This window comes from Gossypium raimondii, chromosome 11, assembly GCF_025698545.1.
Source record: "Gossypium raimondii isolate GPD5lz chromosome 11, ASM2569854v1, whole genome shotgun sequence".
Classification (NCBI taxonomy): domain Eukaryota; kingdom Viridiplantae; phylum Streptophyta; class Magnoliopsida; order Malvales; family Malvaceae; genus Gossypium; species Gossypium raimondii.
This window is the reverse complement of record NC_068575.1, coordinates 16,708,608-16,731,159: the sequence shown is the minus strand read 5'-3', so window position 1 is coordinate 16,731,159 and position 22,552 is coordinate 16,708,608. Positions and strand designations below refer to the sequence as shown.

At 35.4% G+C, this 22,552-nt stretch overlaps 2 protein-coding genes across 3 annotated transcripts; one reads left to right on the top strand and one right to left on the bottom strand.

Moving 5' to 3' along the window:
• Positions 1-6,393: 6,393 nt before the first annotated feature.
• On the top strand, positions 6,394-7,674 carry LOC105801588 (blue copper protein 1a). The gene is made up of 2 exons (XM_052623592.1): positions 6,394-6,556; positions 7,058-7,674. The coding sequence occupies exons 1-2, from the start codon at positions 6,394-6,396 to the stop codon at positions 7,672-7,674; spliced, it is 780 nt and encodes a 259-aa protein (XP_052479552.1).
• A 1,880-nt stretch (positions 7,675-9,554) lies between these two features.
• On the bottom strand, positions 9,555-12,186 carry LOC105784818 (uncharacterized). 2 transcript variants are annotated; one of them, XM_052623328.1, is made up of 4 exons: positions 11,770-12,186; positions 11,097-11,132; positions 10,611-10,766; positions 9,555-9,830 (listed from the first exon to the last, which is right to left on the bottom strand). In XM_052623328.1, exons 1-3 carry the CDS (start codon positions 12,076-12,078, stop codon positions 10,611-10,613), a joined length of 501 nt encoding a protein of 166 aa, XP_052479288.1. In that variant the 5' UTR covers positions 12,079-12,186; the 3' UTR covers positions 9,555-9,830. The 2 variants fall into 2 exon arrangements, with proteins under 2 accessions (XP_052479288.1, XP_012466193.1); XM_012610739.2 differs by having other exon boundaries at positions 11,079-11,132; positions 11,770-12,182.
• Between the last annotated feature and the right edge of the window lie 10,366 nt (positions 12,187-22,552).

The following is a 22,552-nucleotide window of genomic DNA, read 5'->3' as shown; positions in this document are numbered from 1 at the left end:
AATAGATTGAAAAATTATATGTAAAATATGTTGTGAACAAAAGAAATATATGAGTTATGTACTCATGAATTGAATGTGGAATGAGTTGTACCATTGTATAAATGAAATGTTGATTGATATATGGAAAGCTATTTATATAGCAAGTGGTGGGAATTGAGATAATTGTTTAAGCCAAATCAAGTATGAAATCATGTGAATAACTGAATACAATATGGTATGATGCATTAATATGTATGAAATTGAAATGATGATATCTTGTAATGTTATGCTTAGTTAATAATGTGATTAAAAATTTAAGTTGAGCATTCATGTAATGTCTTTAATTGTTTGGATTATAGAAATATCACTAAGTTTTACTCAGCGTACGGTTTTGTTTTCCGTGCGCAGGTTACGTACTTCTCTTTTAATCGCTGATTCAGCATCCAACAACGTTCCCGATCTTAAATCTGGTGATGTTTATCTTTTGTAATGACATGTACCTAAGATGCGTTTGTGTTTTTAATGAATTTGGTATATGTTATGTACTTGAGTTTGAATACAATGTTGTTTGGTATGAATATAATCATATGGCGTGTTTGAAGCCATAATTTGGCATGTTGTTTTGAACCTAAGACGTGTTAGGTGTTTGTGAATTTAAGTGATGTTCTGGGTAGATATGAGTTAGGCCAAATTGATGGATTTTGGCATGTTAAAAAATTTTATTTGAATAATGTATTGATGATATGTTTTGATGATATAAATATGGTACCAATGAGGTTACATTGGTTAGGCACCTAGGATGATGGTTTTGGCATGTTTTTAGTGTATTTTATTGTGTTTTGAACAAGTTAAACAAATGGTTTTTGAGTTGCTTAATGCCCAAGCAAGTAGGAAATAGTAAACTTGTTATTTAAGGCACATTTTAGGCCCACGCGGCTAGACATACGGGCGTGTGACTTGGCTGTGTGAGACACACAGCTAGCACACGGGCGTGCAAGGCTATTTTCAAGGGTTGCACGGCCTGACACATGGGCATGTGACTTGGCTTTGTGACCCAAGTCAGTGCGTTACACGGGCACGGACATGGACACGGGCTGGGACACGGTCGTGTGTCCCTTCTTCAAATGCCCACACAGTGAGACACATGGGCGTGTGACTCACACGGCCTGGCCACACGACCATGTGAATTCTGCAGTTGAATTTTTTTTAACTTTTTCGTAAAATTTTCAAATGTTCCTGATTTAGTCCCAAATCGTTTCAAAAGTGTTTTTATGCCCTCAAAGGCTTGAATAAGGGACTCTATGCATGTTAATCATGAATTATATTATGATTTTTGAAATCTTTGGAAATGAATGATTTAGATTTCGGTTATTCGGTAATGCTCTAAAACCCTGTTTTGGCGATGGATACAGATTAGGGGTCTTACATTTAGTGGGCCATCTCATTTCCCGATGATGGTGACGCATACGAAAATGTATAGGTCATCTATGCATGAGGCATCTACGGGGAGTCCACTCATTATCCCATCGGATTATGGAACTCAACATAGTTACGCTCATTCGTCGTAGGTAACACAAACACCTCCAGCATCTTTATTCTATAAGGGTGGATCATCTTCCCAGCCACCTAGGTTTAGACCGGAGGTTGCACGAATTCAAGGATCTTCATGATCAAAGGCGAACCCCGACAACCACCACCTCTGCTGGAAGCTGAACCTAGATGGAATCCAACATGTAACTATCAACCACCCCAATGTAGCACAGATTTTTACTGGCATATGCACTGATGAATTGTAAATTGTATCATTTAAATTAATATAAGTTCTTTTGAATCTTTTTTTGTACACTATCTGATTTAGCTATCCATTAAACCCTAATCAAAATTCGAATTTACCTTCAATTTTTTCACATAGCATTGCAATAAGATTGGATTTGAAAAGAAATATCAAATGTTTTTCTCGAAAATTCACATGAACAAATATTAAATTTATTTTGGATTAACAATGGCTAACAATTCCCATGAAGACATATTATAATATTTAACTTCGATGTGGACAAGACGGCATTGCATGACCTGGGTTCCTACACTATCCGTATAACCTCTGTTGGTTTGAACGCTCCCAAATATCCATGTTGTTGCATATTCAGGTCGAGCACAGTCAACCTTTTGGTTTGCGACGTAAATCTCTATCAGGTAACAACTTCAATGGAGAAAGAAAGCGATACAGGTGGCCACTTACGTTCATCTGGGACCGGTGGGAATACGTGTCTCCACACATTATACGAGTTTTCTAATTTGTACACTTCGTCGACAAATATCCATACAATCTACAATTTCATGAGCGCATGGATAACGAAGTACATCAAATATCCCACAGTCGCATGTCTTATTTCTCAAGTGTACCCGACACACCCTCCAGCATTACCTTGGTCTGACCTATCAAACTCCGTCACCTGAAACCATAGGTCATTGCGCTAGTGACAAACTCCATGCATGCAGTTTGCTCGTGCCTTACCATTATTAATTTCTTCCACTACCGTTGGGCAACATACATGGCCTCCTTGCAATTGCCCGACATAACTCATTGCTCGCTTTGGGAATAGTTCTGCCAAATGGAAGTATATCTCTTTCACAACTGCAGTTATCAGCAAATGACGTGTTCCCTTTAAAACAGAATTGATGCATTCCATATCATAGCCCATCGTCATATGCTTATGCCCACTGTTTGAATGGTATGTTTTCGAGGTATGCTACCCCTGCCGAGTTAGTTGACCACAACATTGCCAACATCTCATTAAAATGGTCTTTCATGATCTCATACCCTATAATTATAATTGCATAGCAAATAAAAATATAAACGAAACATTACAAACAAGATAATACTGGTGGTAATCAGATACCCATGTTTATCACTTGCCATTGCTTAATGGTAGACTGATACTACTGGTAATAGTTGGACGTAATGTGCCTTAGGTACTATCGATGGTGTGTGCAATCCCAGAGGCTTCCCTATCATTCAATTGCGGATAGTATTCCAGCTCCCCGGTCCAAGATGACACATATATCAGGTTAGGGGCAAACATGCCGCCTCAACTTAGACAAAAAGAAATCCTAGTCGTATGCTTTCTTCCTCGGTGTTATTGCAAATGCAATTGGAAAGATCCTCTGATTACCTTCCTGTGCCACAGCCAACAATAACCGATGGGTATATCTACCATGCATGAAGGTACCATATATTTGTACCAACGACTTGCAGTATTGCAATGCATTCTAGCACTGCTTGAATGTCCAAAATAGATGCTTGAACACTCGACACCCACCGAGCAAGCGATTATTTTAGTATACAGGACTCGTTTTAAGATCTGTTATGCAACCAATTACGTACCTCTCCAGCACTTAACACCACTACCATACCTCGTTGTATGGCACGTCCTATCCACTGTGCATCTTCTCTAAGGCCTTCTATTTAGTTATCCACGCCTTGCAGTACAAAGACATGTAGTTGAATTGGCTACGAATATTGGCAATAAAAACAGACACAGTAGTCCTCGGATCTGCTTTCACCATCGGTAGTATTATGCTCGCAATCATATCTAAATCCAGCTTCAGATGATCACGTGAAACATCTGCAACCTCACGAGTACATCAAATTAATTGGAAATAACCTTAAACCCTAAATAAAACCCTCAAAACCCAATAATGATGCACCAAAGGCAACACATGTATGTGTACTGGTGATCTTTTTAATTGTCCATAACCTCATCTTCTTCCTAATAGAAGCCATAATTTTCCATGAGTAACTGTTGTCTCGCACTACACACTTCCCTTCAAACTTCTCAAATTTGGATTTAAAAATGTGAAAGTTAACCCTGTTCTTGATGTTATATCGCTTTAATGTTGTGAGAAAACCATATTTACTAGGGACTTCCTTCCAAATCAACCGAATCCAACAATGCACTTCTGTGGCCAGGCCTCCTATGTGGCAAGTCTGTAAACTCCAACGCATCCTCTACCGGAAGATCGACATTATGTATGTGGGCTAGCGATGAGTACAATGTGAATCGTAGATCTTCTTCTTCATCATCTTCATCACCCCCTTCACCGTCTTCAAGTTCAGTTGGGATAGGCTCCAGTTTAGAAAATAATCCAACTTTTGAACTGTTGGCATCAAGATATCGAGGTGGATCCACATCGGATTCATTATCATCTTTATTCACCGACCCACTAACATATGCCATGTTGGAGGTCCCCTCACCGGTGGACGTCGTAGGGAGTAAATCATCCCTTCTCGTGTACATTTCGAAACGTCCAAAATCACATGTCAATTTTTAACCATTGAAAGATGATGTCATTCCCTAGTAAGTATTCCCAACGTCGAACATCGACCCACCGAGATGCATGTCCCATCCACTAACTGAGTGTCGTGTAAGTGTCATGTATTTTGTTCTACCACCAAAAGCCAATAGTTCGGTGTTCTGCCTCCCACGACTGAAATATAAGGCTGAGATGGATGAGTGTCTTCCCATTGATGATCCCTGTATATCATAATGGGAACTTTCTAATAGATTGGTTGTACTATCGATATTTTCAACCGTTCTCACCTCTCAGACGGGAAGAGATGTTGAAGTCGCAAGTCCTTCATCCAGTCTTGACAATTCCACATATAACTCAAGAAACAATGATCCACTTTTAAGGTGGGTCTGCACCATCGCCTCTAAGCCCCGAGCACCTTTGATATCAAATGATTCATATCTCACGGGATCGACTGAAACATAAAATCGATACTTAATAGACGAAACTCTCAATGCAAAAGATCTGAAGATTTTTTGCCTAATTCTTTTACGAAGTTCTGTCAACTCTATGTTCTAGTTAAAAGCAAGTCGCGTTGTGTTCTCCGATAAAAAAGTCATGCCATTCTCGGTGTCACAAACCTCACCGTCGTAATAAATAATAGCATTAATTCATCCACTCATTTTCAACCAATTTATCTTTCAAGAGAAATTCAAAACACTTAAAATCAAAAAATTATGCAATAAATATAATACTTCATATAAATATTAACACAAAAAATCAACTTATACCTTCAACCCCAACTTCTATTCTTCTGAACTTCTATTCTTCTGAACTTCTTCAAATATTTCTATTGCTCCAACTTATGCCATCAGAGGCTGAAATATGGGTCATTTATAGCCTAAGGGAATGCATGCCTCTCCTTTTTGTAAAATGCCCCGTATAGTGAGGGTTGAAATTTGTAGAGGAAAACCACTCTAAGCAGGATACACTATCAGAAGCAGTACTGAAAAGGGTGTCTAGCTGGAAGAGTTTTCAATAATTTTGTTAACAGTGCATCCTGCTTAGAGCGTTTTTCCTGTACAAACCTCAACTCTTACTATTCGGGGCATTTTTCACAAGCCTTATCTCAGGAATCCCGGGATATTTTTCAGAATCATCTCATCAAATTTATTTTCTCAGAAGCAACAGTACTAAAAAGGGCATCCAGTTGGAAGTGTTTTCAGTACTTTTGCTGACTGTGCATCATACTTAAAACGTTTTTTTCTCTACAAAACTCAACCCATCTAGTCAAAAATATTTCTTCAAAACCCATCCCCTCAAAACTATTTTTTTTAGAATCCATCCAGTACAAATTATTTTTCTCAGACCCCCCTAAACCCCAAAAACTAATAACAATTCTAAACCTAGATACTTAAAAAATAAAAAAGCCTAAACCTTAACCCTAACCGTACCCCTAAATAATTAAAAATTTTAAAAAAAAACCCTAAATGGCATGGGAAAACATAGGCAAAAGCACGCTCACATGGATGCTGTTTACAACAACGCTTCCACGTCAACACGTTTTACTTGACATCAGCAAAAAAAGCTCTGAGCTAGACGCGCTTTTTTGTGTTTCCCCTGAAAACGACGCCAGCTCAGTGCGTTTTTGTAAAAATTGACCATTTCCGTCATTTTTGAAAAAAAAAGTCCATTTTTGTAATTTTTTTAAGAAAAGGGCATTTTCTGGTCAATTGGTCAAACTAAACATTAATAAAATAAAAATTATAAAATTGAAAAAATATATAATTAAGTTTTGCAGGCATGTTTCCAAGTCGTGACGTGTGTTTAAAAGTTTTAATGTTTTTTAGTTTAATCTTCTCAATCTTATTGCAATTTGGATTTTTCAATGCAAGATATTCTAACTTCCAATTATTGAATACAATCCGGCAGATTTACGTACAACCCAATGTTTATATGCTGCTGACCTTCGCCGGTTCCTCACAATTTCGGGAACTTCTTAATTTTCTATAGCTACGTATTCCAATACCAAACTATAAATATGTCCGTAATTATGCAGCTTATTACCCAAACTCGATCCTTCAATCAAAGGATTTGATAAATTTTACATTTTATAAGCTTCAAATGGCTTCGAACAAGCTTCTTATGCTCTCAGTTGTAGCCATTTTTCTTCCTGCAATGGCTATGGCAACTGATTATATCGTCGGGGATGATAGCAGATGGACCATCAATTTCGATTATCAAGCTTGGGCAAAGGATAAAGTATTTTACGTGGGTGATAAATTAGGTATATTCACCATATTTTCTTCTTAAAGTTCTTAATTAATTCTTCTCTAACAATCTCTACGAGTTTGTTACTACTACACTCTTGTGTAAAGCATTCAGCTTTGCACTGTGCGTTTTCAATTGTCTAATTTGAAAGTTCATTTACCTTGAGAGAAGTTTTTGAAATGTTATCTTTTGAGACGTCGACTACTCCAACTATTTTTAAGGTGTTTATATTTTATTTTAGTGTTGAGATTTTGTCATAAAACTTCAAAAAATGTCTAAAAAAGTAGTGTTTTTATCTACTAAGATCATTTAACGGTCTAAGTTCGAACCCCGTCAAGGTCAAATTCAAAGACAAAACTTCGAGGCTAAAATCGAGCATTCACACATCAAAAACAATATCATTTCTTTGATGTCTGAATTGGCTTCTTAAAAAGACACACTTCAAAATATTTTTCCCTCAACACCGTAAACAAAAGCTATTCTTAATATATTTTTTTACTCAAAAATGAATTTGCAGTGTTCCAATACCCTAAAGGATATCACAATGTGTTCAAAGTAAACGGTACAGCTTTCAAGAATTGTGACATTCCACCGGCAAACCAAGCTCTCAGTTCCGGAAATGACACTGTAGTCCTTAACACCCCCGGTAGAAAGTGGTACATTTGCGGTGTTAGTAACCATTGCTCTGCTTATGCCCAAAAGCTTTTCATCACTGTTCAATACCAGTATGGTTGGGCACCAGCACCAACCCCTCAAATACTACAAGTTAGTCAACCATGGGCACCAACTCCTGCACCCACTCCCTCTTCACCTTCAACACCAGCACCTACACCTTCAGTGCCAGACACAATAGTTACTGACCCTTGGGCATCATCTCCAATATCTTCTTCACCTCCACTGCCAACACCTATTGCACCTTCATGGCCACCGGCTCCGTCTTTGCCTACAACACCAGCACCAACTCCTGAGCCTTGGGCACCAACTACACTTTCAGTGCCAGAAACAACAGTTACTGACCCTTGGGCACCAGCTCCTGCACCTTGGGCACCATCTCCAGTATCTTCTCCACCTTCACTGCCAACACCTACTGCACCTTCATGGCCACCGGCTCCATCTCCTTATCCATGGATTTGATTTCCCATCGTCCAATCATGCTTCCATGGCTGCTATACTCCAATGATTATGATTGTCAACAACTTTTCTAGCTCTTATTACCGGAAAAATAAGTTTCTTTATTGGTTCTATGTATGTTTAGTTGTAGTAATATTTTTCTAGGTTCCAATGTTATTGATCATCATTGATTACAAATTAATAAATCAAGGGTGCCTTGTTATTTGATTTTAGATTCATGGTTTTGTCTTCTAGCTACAAATTCAGTTTTTGAATATTTAAGTCTTCATGGAAATGTTTCAATTTAATCACCACAACTAAGAAAATCATATGGAAACTCAAAGCACGTACGCCGTTGCACTACACCAAAACAGGCTTTTAGCGGCGCTTTTTTAGGCCTTTAGGCGGCGTTTTTTAGCGCCGCTAAAAGTATTTGCGACGTTTTTAGAAGCGCCGCCAAAAACGCCGCTAATGACAGCGTCGCTAACTTTAGCGGAGTTTTTATAAATAAACGCCACTAAAGACCATGACCTTTAGCGGCGCTTTTCCAACAAACGCCGCTAAAGACCATAACCTTTTAGCGGCGCTTTTACAAAAAACGCCGCTAAAGACCAAGACCTTTAGCGGCACTTTTACAAAAAGCGCCACTAAAGACCAGGACCTTTAGTGGCGCTTTTCCCACAAACGCCGCTATAGAATAGACCTTTAGCGGCGCTTTTCTCACAAACGCCACTAAAAATATATCTTCTAAAAAAATATTTTTTTTTCAAATAATATTTATTTAAATTAAATATTATTATGTTTTAAGGATAAATATTATATTATGTTTTAAGGATAAATATTATATAAATATTATTATTTTTCAAATAAATATTAAATTATGTTTTAAGGATAAATAAAAATATTATTTAAATGAAATTTTCTACTAAAATTTTAACTTTAAAACTAAATATAAATATAAAAATTAATGAATTTAAATTTAGAATTTAAAATAATAAATTAATAACACAATTAAAATCCAAAAGTTAGACCACTTAAGTAAAAATACAAATTTAGAATCAAAACTAAAATAAATAATATATATGCAAGGTAATAAAATATACAATTCATTTTCTTACTCAACTAAATCTTGGTAATAAAAGATATAATACATTTACTTAATCAAGGAAATCTTGTAATGAACTCAAAGCAATGACCCTTAGAGAAAAACTTTTGAGCATGGCTTCGAATTTGAACCGTAAATTTGGCTCCTACATGCTCTGCATGAAAATAAGAGTAACTTAATATGTTCAAACCATAGTGAACATGGCAAAGATAAGTAAATCAGTTCAATTTTTTAAGATTGTTTTATAATGTTATAGTAAATTAGGTGTCTTATAATGTTATAATAAATTATTAAAAAATACGTCTAAAAAAATATATCTCAACTTTTTAAGATTGTTTGTGGAATAAAAAAATGTACATTCTTGATATATCTACTCACTTAAGTCAATATAGGTGGAAAGTATTCATCAATATAAATTTAAAATATTAGAACATATCATGCTTAAATTCCAATTAAACCCTTAAGCCTACATTCATAAATTCCAATTACCATCAACAATTGCAGAATCTCCTAATTATCTTCTTTGTAGAATATTTGAACATGATATTCCATAGTCAGAATACATACATCAACAACTTAAATCAAAGTATTAGAACATATCATGCTTAAAGATAATAATTAGATTTATCTAAAATCAAGCCCGATTTAACTAGTACTAAGTAAACCTATTTCAAGTTTTTTTTTTCTGGGCAGCCCAATTTTTGGAAAAATTTAGAACAAACCTCAGGTAAGCATAAGTGAACGTTATGGGATCCTTTTTGCCATGCAGAAAACATAAAACATTAGTTCAGAGAAGATATATACAATTAAAAATACAATAAATAATAAAACAGAAGAGTAATTTTACAATTGAAGTGTGATAAACTTGAAACTCAAAGCATACAGCACAAATGGTGATGCAAGAAACTCCTAATCAGAGTGTTTTACAAATGTTTTCACTTCTAGAACTTGTTAACACTTTGAGAAATATATAGGTGTTTGATTTACCCAACAGCTCTGCCCATGATGTATTTTTGTTGCAGCCAACAATTACTAGATGTGTACAACATTCTGTCATCGTAAAGATTAGCGTCTCCTGATGAATATGTCCAGTCAAAAGATTAAAAAGGTTAGCATACTCAAGCAGTAGCTGTACATATGAAGATATTTAAAGAATGATCAACCACACACACATGAAAAAATGAGAAGAACTGGAATGTATTTAAGACCATTCCACAAGTAAACAAACAAAACTATTTGGAAGTGTCCACTCTCCACTTCATTGGTGGGGAAAGAGATTTTAATAGTCAGAAAATATTTTCATGATTGATAATAAAAAGTTTAAAGTTCGTTGTAAACAAACAAACAAACCACAACTTGTATTTGCTCACATTCAACTAGCTTGATATCAAGGATATGCTACCTTTAGTGAGTATATCAGCTTCTTTGCTATCTCGCTGCTCATGAACCGACAAAGCATAACCAAACATGCAATGTACTAAATCCAACATACAGAATAACCAGGCGGGGACCCGTTAATTCAAATAATTTACAGCCATAACACCTATATAAATTTCAGAAAGAAAATGTTCAACCACTAGTACACAGCTCATGAACAAGACTGTTAGAGTTGACCATGGTGTTAACCTTATCAAAACTATTTGTTTCTACTTGCTAGAGATTTTCTACATCAGAACATGAGAACCTTCTGTCACTTGTCGTTCAAGCAGTTCAACATTTGGCAAACTTAAATTTATATGACTATCACAAATATATCTCCCTGCATTTCGCAAATTTAAATTTATATGACTATCACAAATCAAAGCTCAAGATTTTTAAATACTTAATTATAAATACGTGTAAAAAATTGGCTCACTCATTTGAAACCGGGTTCCATACTCCCAGATAGCACAACCACCACCGGCGACTCGCTCCCAATAATGCAAATCAATCCTTTCCATATTATCAGTGCCGATGAAATAACCATTCCATTAGAATATTTCTCTCTGCAATAAAGAATATCGACGGAAACCTAGTTGTGCCATTAAACAGACATATAATTAGATTTTTCCAGTTTTGTTTTTAGTGAGGGATAATATAAAAAGATTATGTAAAATATTTCTCTCTGCAATAAGCCATTCTCTAAGGGATTGGGGGAAACACTATACTAAGCTTGGGGCTCCATATATAGAACAAGAATTTAACTAAGGGATTGAGTGAAACACTAGGCTACACTCAGGGTTCCGGACATAGAAAGAACAGAAATAAGAAGTTAGATTTCCCCCCTCCATTCAATCTGAAGATAAATCTAACAAGCTGCCTATCAAAATGATCATTTTGATACCTCTAATGCCTTGGTCACCTTCAGAATTTCAGCTTCATTCAACATTCCATCTGCCTTTAAAACAAACAAGATCAATTATCAGTGACCTATTAATGAATAGTTTCAAGGGAAGAAATTCACAGACAAATATACATATTAACCATATATACAATTTCAAGCAATACTAGTCAAATAGAACCGATTTTTTGCTTGATTTCAAGAATTGAAACTCTGTGGAATACGTAATACAAAGATGCACCCCTAGACACTAGTCCTTTCAGGGTTGGCGGCTGCCTTTCACGACAATGTTGTCTCTAAATTTCGAACTCGAGTTCGGGTGCAATGTGAATTAGCAGTGGAGATTCTTTTAAGTGCTGTAAAACATTATACATATTTCCAGAATTAAGTAACAAATATAAACTCAGAAAGAAGTTCAAGACCCAGCAGCATCCATTTGAAAAACATAACAATTCACCATTACTTAATAAAAAAACTAACAAAGAAATTTGAACTTTTACATAATTAAGTAGCAAAATAGAAGTTAGATCCCAAACTTATATCATCACTCAACCAAAACAATATTTCATTGCATCAAAAGAGGTACTTTGATAGTTCACTAATAAAAGAAGCCAGCTCTGAACAATGGTTCAATTTTCCTTTTGCCAGACCAAAATAACATAAACATTATAATAATTGAAAAAAAGGAACATACCTGGAAGTACATTCTGAGAGTGTCTGAAGGAGAAACAGGAACAGAAACAGACTCTTGTTCGGCGACAGTTGTTTCTTCTCGTTCTTGTTCAACAACAGTTGTTTCTTCTTCTTCTGCAGACTTGAGTTTCCAAGTACCGTAAAGAGTTTTGCTATTTTTGAAGGATAAGGTTAAGTTGTTGGAAGAAAAGGTGGAAACTTTGGTCTGAAAATGGATAGAATTTGGATAAAAGAAGAGGTTTTTGGGAGATTTAAATTGGGTTTTGGAGATTAAATGCAAAGGAGTTGAAAATGCTGAAATTGTTGCCATTTGGTCTTCAAAATTTGTGCTTTTGGATGAGAGAACTAAGAAAAAATTTGGGGGGAAATTTGGGGTTTTTTTCGTTTTTGGGTTTTAGGGGGGAAATTTGGGAAAAAATTAGCGCGAATTTTTTTAAGTAAAATGAATTTTGTGGTGTTTTTATAAAAACGCCACTAAAAATAAAATTAAATTTCTACTGTGAAACTTCATGTTTTGAAAAATTCAATGCGTAATTTTTCATTAAAACGCCGCTATTGCTTACCTTTTGCGGCGTTTTTCACATAAACGCCGCTAATGATTGACTTTTTCTTACAATTTTATATTTAATTATTATACAATTTTATACTTCGCCACCAGTATGGGAAGACAAGATCTGCTACCTTTGATCTATTTCATGCCGATACATGAAGACAATATTTGCTTTCTTCGATCTACTTCGCCAATACATGAAGACAAGATCTACTTCACCACCAGTATGGGAACACAAGATCTGCTATCTTCGATCTACTTCACGCCAATACATGAAGATAAGATCTGCTATCTTTGATCTACTTCACGCCAATACATGAAGACAAAATCTGCTATCATTGATCTACTTCACGCCAATACATGAAGACAAGATCTGCTATTATTGATCTACTTCACGCCAATACATGAAGACAAGATTTGCTTTCTTCGATCTACTTCGCCACCAGTATAGGAAGACAAGATCTGCTATCTTCGATCTACTTCACGCCAATACATGAAGACAAGATTTACTTTCTTCGATCTACTTCACGACAACTCAGGGAGGCAAGGCTGGTATCTTTGATCTGCTTCACTATCGGATAGGAAGGCAAGATCTGCTATCTTCAACCTGCTCCACTACAACCCAGGGAGGCAAGGCTGGTATCTTCGATCTGCTTCACTGTCGGTATAGGAAAGCAAGATCTGCTATCTTCAACCTGCTCCACTACGACCTAGGGAGGCAAGGCTGGTATCTTTGATCTGCTTCACTATTGGTACAGGAAGGCAAGATCTGCTATCTTCAACCTGCTCCACTACAACCCAGGGAGGCAAGGCTGGTATCTTTGATCTGCTTCGATGTCGATGCAGGAAGGCAAGATCTGCTATCTTCAACCTGCTCCACTACAACCCAGGGAGGCAAGGCTGGTATCTTCGATCTGCTTCACTGTCGGTACAGGAAGACAAGATCTGCTATCTTCAACCTGCTCCACTACAACCCAGGGAGGCAAGGCTGGTATCTTCGATCTGCTTCACTGTCGATGTAGGAAGGCAAGATCTGCTATCTTCAACCTACTCCACTACAACCCAGGGAGGCAAGGCTGGTATCTTTGATCTGCTTCGCTGTCGATGCAGGAAGGCAAGATCTGCTATCTTCAACCTACTCCACTACAACCCAGGGAGGCAAGGCTGGTATCTTCGATCTGCTTCACTATCGATGTAGGAAGGCAAGATCTACTATCTTCAACCTGCTCCACTACAACCTAGGGAGGCAAGGCTGGTATCTTCGATCTGCTTCGCTGTCGATGCAGGAAGGCAAGATCTGCTGTCTTCAACTTGCTCCACTACAACCGAGGGAGGCAAGGCTAGTATCTTCGATCTGCTTCACTCTCGATGCAGGAAGGCAAGATCTGCTATCTTCAAGCTGCTCCACTACAACCCAGGGAGGAAAGGCTGGTATCTTCGATATGCTTCGCCGTCAGTACAGGAAGGCAAGATCTGTTATTTTCAACCTGCTTCACTGCAAACCAGGAAGGCAAGGCTTTGTGATTTCACCGATTTGTTCTCTGAGGAACATGACCTATATAATGAACCTAAATATGCCTAAGATTAGGATGGCATGATCGAAATGCATCAAATGCTCCTAACTAGACATGTGTGAATGGTGTTTGCATGAATGTAGAATGCTATTTTTAAGAATGATCCCCTTTTTTGCTTAAGTTATCATTGCTCGAAGTTTATTACAGCTTTATCACTGACGTGTTACAACGCTTTCTTACTTGGTTGGCGTCTCCACTTAGTCAGATTTCCCCCACTGTAAACCTCAAAGTTCAATCTACTAGGACGTAAAATTTGTACCATCATTCTCCCACTGCAACCCGAGGGTAGAAGTATATGGCTTCTTCTCAATCCACTTTTATCACAATTCAAGGATACAAAATGTAAAATTCTTTGGCCCTTTACACCATGCCTAAGGTGTCGCACCAAAGGCTCATGTACAAATGAAGTCTTTCTTCTCCGAGGAAACCTCTTCCTATTACCTGGTGACCATTGCTCGCTTGTTTATTTTAGCTTTGTCACCAACCTGACATCCTGTCACTTTGCTCAATCAATGTTTTTGACAACAGAATACAGAAAGTTCTAATTAGACTCTTCCTTCTTAAATTTCCAACCTTTAAACTTAGGGCGTTCTAAACAATAGTCCTGTTTCAGGTTCCTGTATTATTTAGAAACTTCTAAAGTAATATGTAAAACTTCCCTTGTGAAAGTTTTATTAGTCCATTAATCATTATTCCAATGCAAAATGCTTGCAAAAAAGGTCATAATAATAGATAAGAAAAAGTTGGTTCGGAGCAAAGCTCGAAAGAAATAAATTATCAAAAACAGCAAAGAAGGATAACAAAGAAATTGATTAGGAATGCGTATCTTTGAAAAGAATGAAGTATTCCAAGAACAACAAATTCAGTAGTATGAAAATTGGGTGCCCCAGATATCGCAGCTTGAACTTCTCTGTACAAACTTTCTGAAGACCCTTCTGAGTTTAACATGTGTTTGAGAGATCTACAGTACTCTGTCAATGCCTCAAGATATTGCCTACTCTTTCCTATTGACTAGATCACCACATGCCCCAATCTGATCAAGATTCGAGTTGCTCTAATCACCTCATGCCTCATTTTGATCACTATTTGAGTCGCCCTTTTCGGGTTTTCAACTCAAATCCCTTTTAGTCTCAAGGCGTCCTTTGCGGATTTTCACCTTGGCCTCTCCCTTTTCCTTTTTCTTTTTCTCTTTTGTTTTTGTTTTTTTTGAAATATTTTTTGATTGAATCTGAACTCATAGGATTAGGCATGCACTTGCTATCATCGTTTTTCTAGATAAGGCCTTCCACATAAGATCCTTCCCAGCTTGGGATGAAGTTCTTTTTGTATGGAAAGGATCTTCTTCAATACCAGGTCCCTCTTAAAGAATTCTGTAGGGCGGACCTTTTTTGTGAGCTCGTATCATTTGCTTTTGGCGTATTTGACCATGATGGATAACTTTGAACGTTCCTCTTCAATCAGAATTAATCCAAAAACTCAAAGAGAAAGAATCTTGTCTTCAATAGGTAAAACCGCGATGAGCCCAAGAGAAAGGTATTGCCCTGGAAGAGTTTTTTTTTCTTTTTTTTTCTTTTTTTTGCACCATCCTTTTTTGGCGATATGGCATTGATCGTGAACAGACTGCAAACTTTTGATATTATGTTGTCAGATATGATCCTTTTGGCGTTCCACATGATTCTTCAAAAATTTGCTAACTGTCAACTTTATGACATTGGCATACGAAGCAGCTTCCACCCATTTAGTAAAGTAATTGATGATCACAATGATGAATCGATGACCGTCAGACTCTTTTGGCGAGATCGACCAAATGACCTTCATGCCCTACATAAGGAGAAGTCATGTATCCCAATAACTTTTTTTAGGGTAAGATCCGTTTCTCGACTTGTTCTACCATCCTTAACAAGTTTAGAAATAAGTATAATCTATGTCATCTTCAAAGTTATGAGATCCCTCTAAACACATATCTCGCTCAAAAGGAGATTCTAAGTCTGTACCAGCGTCACTCATGTCATTGATATCTGGGGACCCATAGTAAGTGCAAAAGAATATACAAAAGAATGTGTGAATTTAAGAATAATTATTATAAATGAAAGAATGAAAGAATGGAAGAAAATACAAAAGAATGAAAGAATAATTACTCGCAAAGAATGAAATAATATTGGCTCAAAAATAAATGCAAAGATGTATTTTATTAGAATAATGATGTTCAGACATGAGCCTATTTCATAAAGGAATTCCTATCATTTTTAGGCTAAAAACAACAAGAATGTTCTGAACATTACTTAAATAAGCTCTAAAGACTACAGAGATTTCTTCCGCAATCCAATTATTTTGAACACTCCCAAATTTATAAGGGCGGATATCTAATAAGGTCCCTTTTCAATTTTGTCTTCGTATATGACATTGATGTGAACCCTTCCCAACACCTATTCATATATTGCATTCACTCCATTATCAATCATGATTGGGTAGCGGATTAGATGGATCATCCAACTTGACAATACCCATGTTGATGAATTTTTCAATTAACTTTTTAAAGGTAATGCAATTCTCTATTGAGCGCCCCGTAGTTCCCGCACGGTAATCACATTGTGCGTTCGCATCATACCACTTGGGGTACAGAGGTTGTGGAGGTTTTAAGTAGGAAGGGGCAACAATGTGTGTATTGAACAAGTTTTGATATAGCTCCTTATACGTCATCGGGATTGGTGTGAACTGGAGCTTCTCAGTACCTTGTTTCACTCCAAGTTCTTGTCTCAATGAACCTTGTTGGTTATCAGCCACCTTTCTCGACTAATTCACCATAATCGTCTTTGAATAACTAGTGTTATTGACCTTATTTTCCTTTTTCTTCGAGGCTGACCTTCTGCTACTTTCTCCAGCATCTATCTTTCCACTTCTGATAGCATTTTCTATCATTTCACCATTCATAATTATGTCAGAAAAGCTTTTAGTAGCACTTCCTAACATATGCATAATGAATGGGGCATTCAATGTGTTAACGAAAAGCACTGTCATTTCTCTCTCTAAAAGAGATGGCTAAACTTGGACGGCAACCTCCCTACACCTTTGTGCGTATTGCCTAAAACTTTCACCGGGTTTCTTTTCCATGTTTTGTAGAGTGATTCTATCAGGTACCATGTCAGTCACATGACTGTACTATTTTATGAACGCCTGTGCTAAATCCCTCCATGAATTAATCTTGGTACGGCTCAGTTGATTGTACCACTTGGATGCTGCCCATGTGAGGCTGTCCTGGAAACAATGTATTAGCAGTTAGTCGTTATTAACATACTCGGTCATCCGTCTACAAAACATAGTAATATGAACTTCAGGGCCACTAGTTCCATTGTACTTCCCAAACTCTGGCATTTTGAACTTGTGAGGGAGTACCAAATCCGGAACCAAGCTCAATTCTTTAGCATCAAACCCTGGTAGCTCTCAACACCTTCCATTGCCCAAAGTTTTTCCTTGAGCCATTTGTACTTTTCCTCTAACTGTTTTGGCAACTCATCCTTCACTTTGTCTTTTCTAGCTATTTCATCGAAGTCAGGGATAGCAGGATTAACAAGGTTGTCTCGGGGGTTAGAGCCTGATCCAGCCTGAAAATTCATTGGCGTTGTAACATTGGCCTGAGACTGCTGAGGCTTAATGGTGACAGAGGATTTGCACGGATCTATCTCAACTTGCTGAGGGGTAAAGCCTGGAGGATAGACAGGTCCCTCACTATCTCCTTCTTCAACATTAAGCACAGAGTTTTTTCCTTTATCAAATCCTCCAGTCAACAACTGAGTCAACTTAGCCATCATATTCCCCTGAGAATCCATCATTTTATCCATCATTTTTTGTTGAATCTTCTCAAGTTGCTCATTCATTTGTTGTTGAAGCTGATCTTGCATTTTTTTTGGAACTCTTCTAGCCTTTGGTCCATGTCTTTAGTTTTTGATCGAGTACCGTAGCAGTGTTTGGCGAGTTGGTCGGTTTCCAGATTAACTGAGGAATAATTTTAATCGATTAGGCTCTTTTAATATTTTTTAAATGCATATGAAGCAATGCAATGCATGAATGCAAAAAAAAACGTTGATTCTGATTCAATTACATTTAGAAAACTTTACTAGAAGGCAAATTTTTTTACATAAAGTAGATGCATGTACGGCCTCGCCCTTATATTCCGAGAGACAACATCGATCTTTTTCTTCATCCGCCCGTTTAAGATAAATCCCGCAAATTTCCAAAAGATGCCACTGCTAGCTCCCTTTTCCTTGATCCTGGTCATGATCAATCATTTACCTATCCTCGTAATGCTTATCAGCTTCTTTAAGGGAATTGGAACGTCGAAAGCTCTTAGACAATCATCTTAAATCCTCGGGCCATGAAGTAAATTCACAAACTTCTTCATTACCCTTCTTTTGTTATGTTTCTTGGAATATATTCGAGCAGTCGTATTTCTTCCACTTTATCAAGAAACCATTTTTCCATGATAAGCTTTCTATCTTGTAACTGAATATGAACTGACGCCTTTTATAATGAAATGAAATGTCATGTCATGCAATAAAAATAAAACACTAAAAGTCAGTATCATAGAATATAATCAAGAAATAATAAAACACCTAATAGGATGTCTACTAGGGTTCAGTGTAGCTCTACTTAGGGTGGATTCCTAAGGTTCATTATATGAGGTTTGGCTTCTAGAGCAAGGGTACCCGAACTAGCAGATTCCTCAATTCTCACCCATTATAGGCTCATATGGACCGAGTTCAGTTCAGGGGAATACATTTCCCTATGGCTGCATGGAGATGAAAATCTCACGAAGACATAGGTACGGATGTATCCCGGAAGCGGTCCACTACCCTGCACGGAGGTGAAATCCTCACGAAGGACTAGTTTCTCGCTCCCACTTAAAAGGGTAAAATTATTCAACTCATGTAATGTGTAATGCAAACAATACTTAAATCCATTAAGTAAGAAATAATGAATGCAATAGGATACCATGAATTTTTTTAGAAACAAAATTTTCTCGACGATAAGACAAGAATTAATCAAATTTGTGGCTCGACTCTCTTATAAAAAAGTCTCCAGTGGAGTCACCAAGCTGTCGAAACCATTTTTTACTTTGGAAAAAAAAACAAAAATCAGTTGTCGACTTTAAAAAAAACAAAAATTGGGAGTCGCCACCAATCTTTTATTGAGGTGTGATTGGATCACCTAAACAATAGCTTTGGTCTACGAGTTTTAGAAAAATGGATTCGGGAGTCGATTATGTACGAGGAAGGATTAGCAACCTCGTAACGCCCAAAATTGGGACCTAGTTAATTAATTAGTGTCTTAATGTCAAAAATTTAAAAATATGATCCTTTATAAAAACTAAAAAACGTTACTTATTAAGACTCTTATTGTTTCAGAGAAAGAAAATGTCACACCCAATGCGTTAGGGCACGACATTCTATTTCCTCAAAAATGATTTAGTCCAAAATACTCTTATAATAAAAATTTAAAAGAATATCCATTTATTTAAGATTTAAGAAATCGCTGCCCAATACGTTAGGGCACAATTTCTCAAAATCCTAAACTTGGAATATTTCCTTTGTTATCATTTTTTAAAAAAATATTTGTCTCGAGAAATCAATACGTCACATCCAATACGTTAGGATACAACATACTAAATTCCCGACAACAAGCTTTTCATTTTATTTTTTGATTAATGAGCAACTCTCGATCGTTAGATTTAACGAAGAAAATCGGAACCCAATACGTTAGGGCTCAATTTCCTTGAAAATCCTAAATACGAGTATTATCTTAATTTTGAAAATTTTTGAATAAAATGATTTTGATGCTTGAATGATATCGAACATAGCCTTTTAAGCGAATAGAATGCGATAAATGATATTATACAACATGGAGCGATAAGTCGTAAATAAAACATACACTAATGAATGATAAATAATAAATGAATTGAAAGAAAATACATAAACCTATTTAAGAGAGAATTTAAAGGTAATAGATAAAATAATATGAAATCAATAATATATAGAATAAAAATAATTTATTACAAATTATATATGTATATGTAAAATAGTATTGTATAAAACATTTTCATATAAATCTTTAAGACATATAAATATGTAAAGTGAATTTGAAAATATATTACAAAATAGGGATATCAAAGAATATATACAAATCATGTTGAATTTACCTAAAATATAAAAAAGTGTGATAAATCGAAATAATAGCAATATATATTGAATTTCAAAATAATGATATATTATAATTTTTTAAAAGGGTAATATATACATATAATTCAATAAACTTATAGCCATAATACATATAAAACGTAAAATAAAATGGAAAATACTAAGCTTAATCATTAAAATAGTATTAGATTCAAAATTAAATATATATATATATATATTTTAAAAATAGTGGTGTAAGAAATCAAGCACATTGAATTAACAAGGATTTAAATTGAACTCCAAACAGAATTAAAGGAAAAAAAATGAAGGGCCCAATTAAAAGGCGCGAATAACTCATAGGGCTCAAATGGGAAAATATCTTCATCCTTTGAAACGCGTCACTTTATTAGGGCTAAAATAAATAAATAAAATTCGCAATGATATCACCTTCTCCCTTTTTTAAAATCGTAAATAAGTACGTAAAAAAAAGTAAGCCACCTTTAAAAAACTGCCAATCGTTCTCCCCTTTTTTTTATTGATTTTTTCCTCCTGCCATAATGAAGGGAGAGGCCTTTATTTATAATTGAGCCTCTCCAAATCCAACGGTACAGATCAATTACATCAACGGCTAAGATTAAAGGGTATCTACAAATTAAATCTCTAAGATTACAAAATCATATCTTCTAAGATTGCATATCATATCCAAGATTGCATATATCATATCTAAGATTGCATATCATATCTAAGATTGCATATCCTTGAAGATTATGTTTCCATAAGCTTGTAGATGGACCTTCAACCTTTTTAAGTAATGGGCCATTCCGATCGGGCCAAAGGATATAATTTTGTACTGGACTTAGACTTTATTTTATTATTGTGAGCCCGGGCAAAAATTGGGTATTACATTGTGTTTTCAGAAAAAAAAAGTGACTTAGGGTTTTCTGATTGAAGGTAAAAATTGCATTTTTTTAAGTGCTCAAAACGGCATCGTTTAGAACCAAACCTGGTGGCTCCAAAACGGTGCCGTATAGGCCTGTGCCCGTGTGACCGACCCGCGCAAGAAGGATCCGTGCGTTCCTCTCAAATGGGCCATTTGCGCAATTGGTCCCTTTTTTACAGTGCTTTTAAATTAGTTATTTATTTCTTTTAAATTTCGCAATATGTTTTGTAACTGTTTCAATTTAATCCGTGTTGCTGCGCAGTGTTTTGGAGGGAGGGATTAATTCCCCTTTTGATCATTCACTGTTAATTGCGTGTTCTATTTGATCCATTGGCGTTTTCTTTATTTCAAATTTGCCTCAAATTTCTGTTTTAAGTTTAAATTAGTCATTTTTTTGTTATTATTGCTATTAAATTAGTTAATTTCAATAGTATTATATTATTTATTATTTATTATTATTATTGTTATTATTATTTCTATATTAATACACACGCATTTTTTTATATATTAATATATATAAATATTTTTTAACTTTTGTAAATACATGTACATATTTTATATATATTATTTTATTTCCATAATGTACATGGATATATATATACATTTACATTTTATAATGCATATACATTTCCTATATTTTATATATATACATATATTTTTCATTTTATATATATATATATATTTATATACATACATATTTTTACATATACATATACATACTCTATTCAAAACTATTATAAATATATTTTACGCATTTTATTATATATACCTATATATCCATATTTTCATAATTTACTAATATATTATGCTTATACATTTTTATTTTTATTATTTTTAAAATGTATGTACACATTTTATATAAATTTTATTATTATTTTATTTTCATGACTTTTATATATATATATATACGCATTGACATTTTATAATACATATGCATCTTTTGTATTTCATATTCCATGCACATATACACGCATTTTCTATAATATATGTACATGTATAGTTTAAATTAAAGTATTTGTTTCATGTTGTGTGTTAAATTCTTTTTATCATACTTTTAAAATATATTTTGGTTTCATCAAAGCATTTAAAATCATATTTTTTTAAATATTTGGCATTCACGTTTTTCGAGAAGGATCGTGTCCTAACTTACTGGGCTTCGCTTCTATTCGATGAACTTAGACTGCCAAGTATTTATTTTTACAATTGTACATATTTCAAATAAAAGCTTATTCTCGGGAATTCAAAAATGTTGGGTCCTAACTTACTGGTCACGACGTTTTGTCATCTTGAAATAAGAATTTCTAAAAAATAGTGCAATATTCGATATTCAAGATTTTCGAGGAAATTGAGCCCTAACGTATTGAGTTCTGATTTTCTTTATTGATCCTTATAATCGAGAATATTCTTTATTCAAAATGCATAAGTATAAAAATCATTTTCGGGAATTTAATTCGTTGTGTCCTAATGTATTGGGCATGACATATTGCTTTCTCGTAATAAAGATTTTCTTATAAAACAAAGCGATATTCAAAAGTTTGGGGATTTTGAGA

Coding starts and splice junctions, on each gene's coding strand:
- LOC105801588 (XM_052623592.1), top strand. CDS start 6,394: ATGGCTTCGAACAAGCTTCTTATGCTCTCAGTTGTAGCCATTTTTCTT. Junction 6,557..7,057: donor TTACGTGGGTGATAAATTAG/GTATATTCACCA, acceptor ATGAATTTGCAG/TGTTCCAATACCCTAAAGGA.
- LOC105784818 (XM_012610739.2), bottom strand. CDS start 12,078: ATGGCAACAATTTCAGCATTTTCAACTCCTTTGCATTTAATCTCCAAA. Junction 11,133..11,769: donor CTCTCAGAATGTACTTCCAG/GTATGTTCCTTT, acceptor TTTGTTTTAAAG/GCAGATGGAATGTTGAATGA. Junction 10,767..11,078: donor AGGTGACCAAGGCATTAGAG/GTATCAAAATGA, acceptor TGGCACAACTAG/GTTTCCGTCGATATTCTTTA.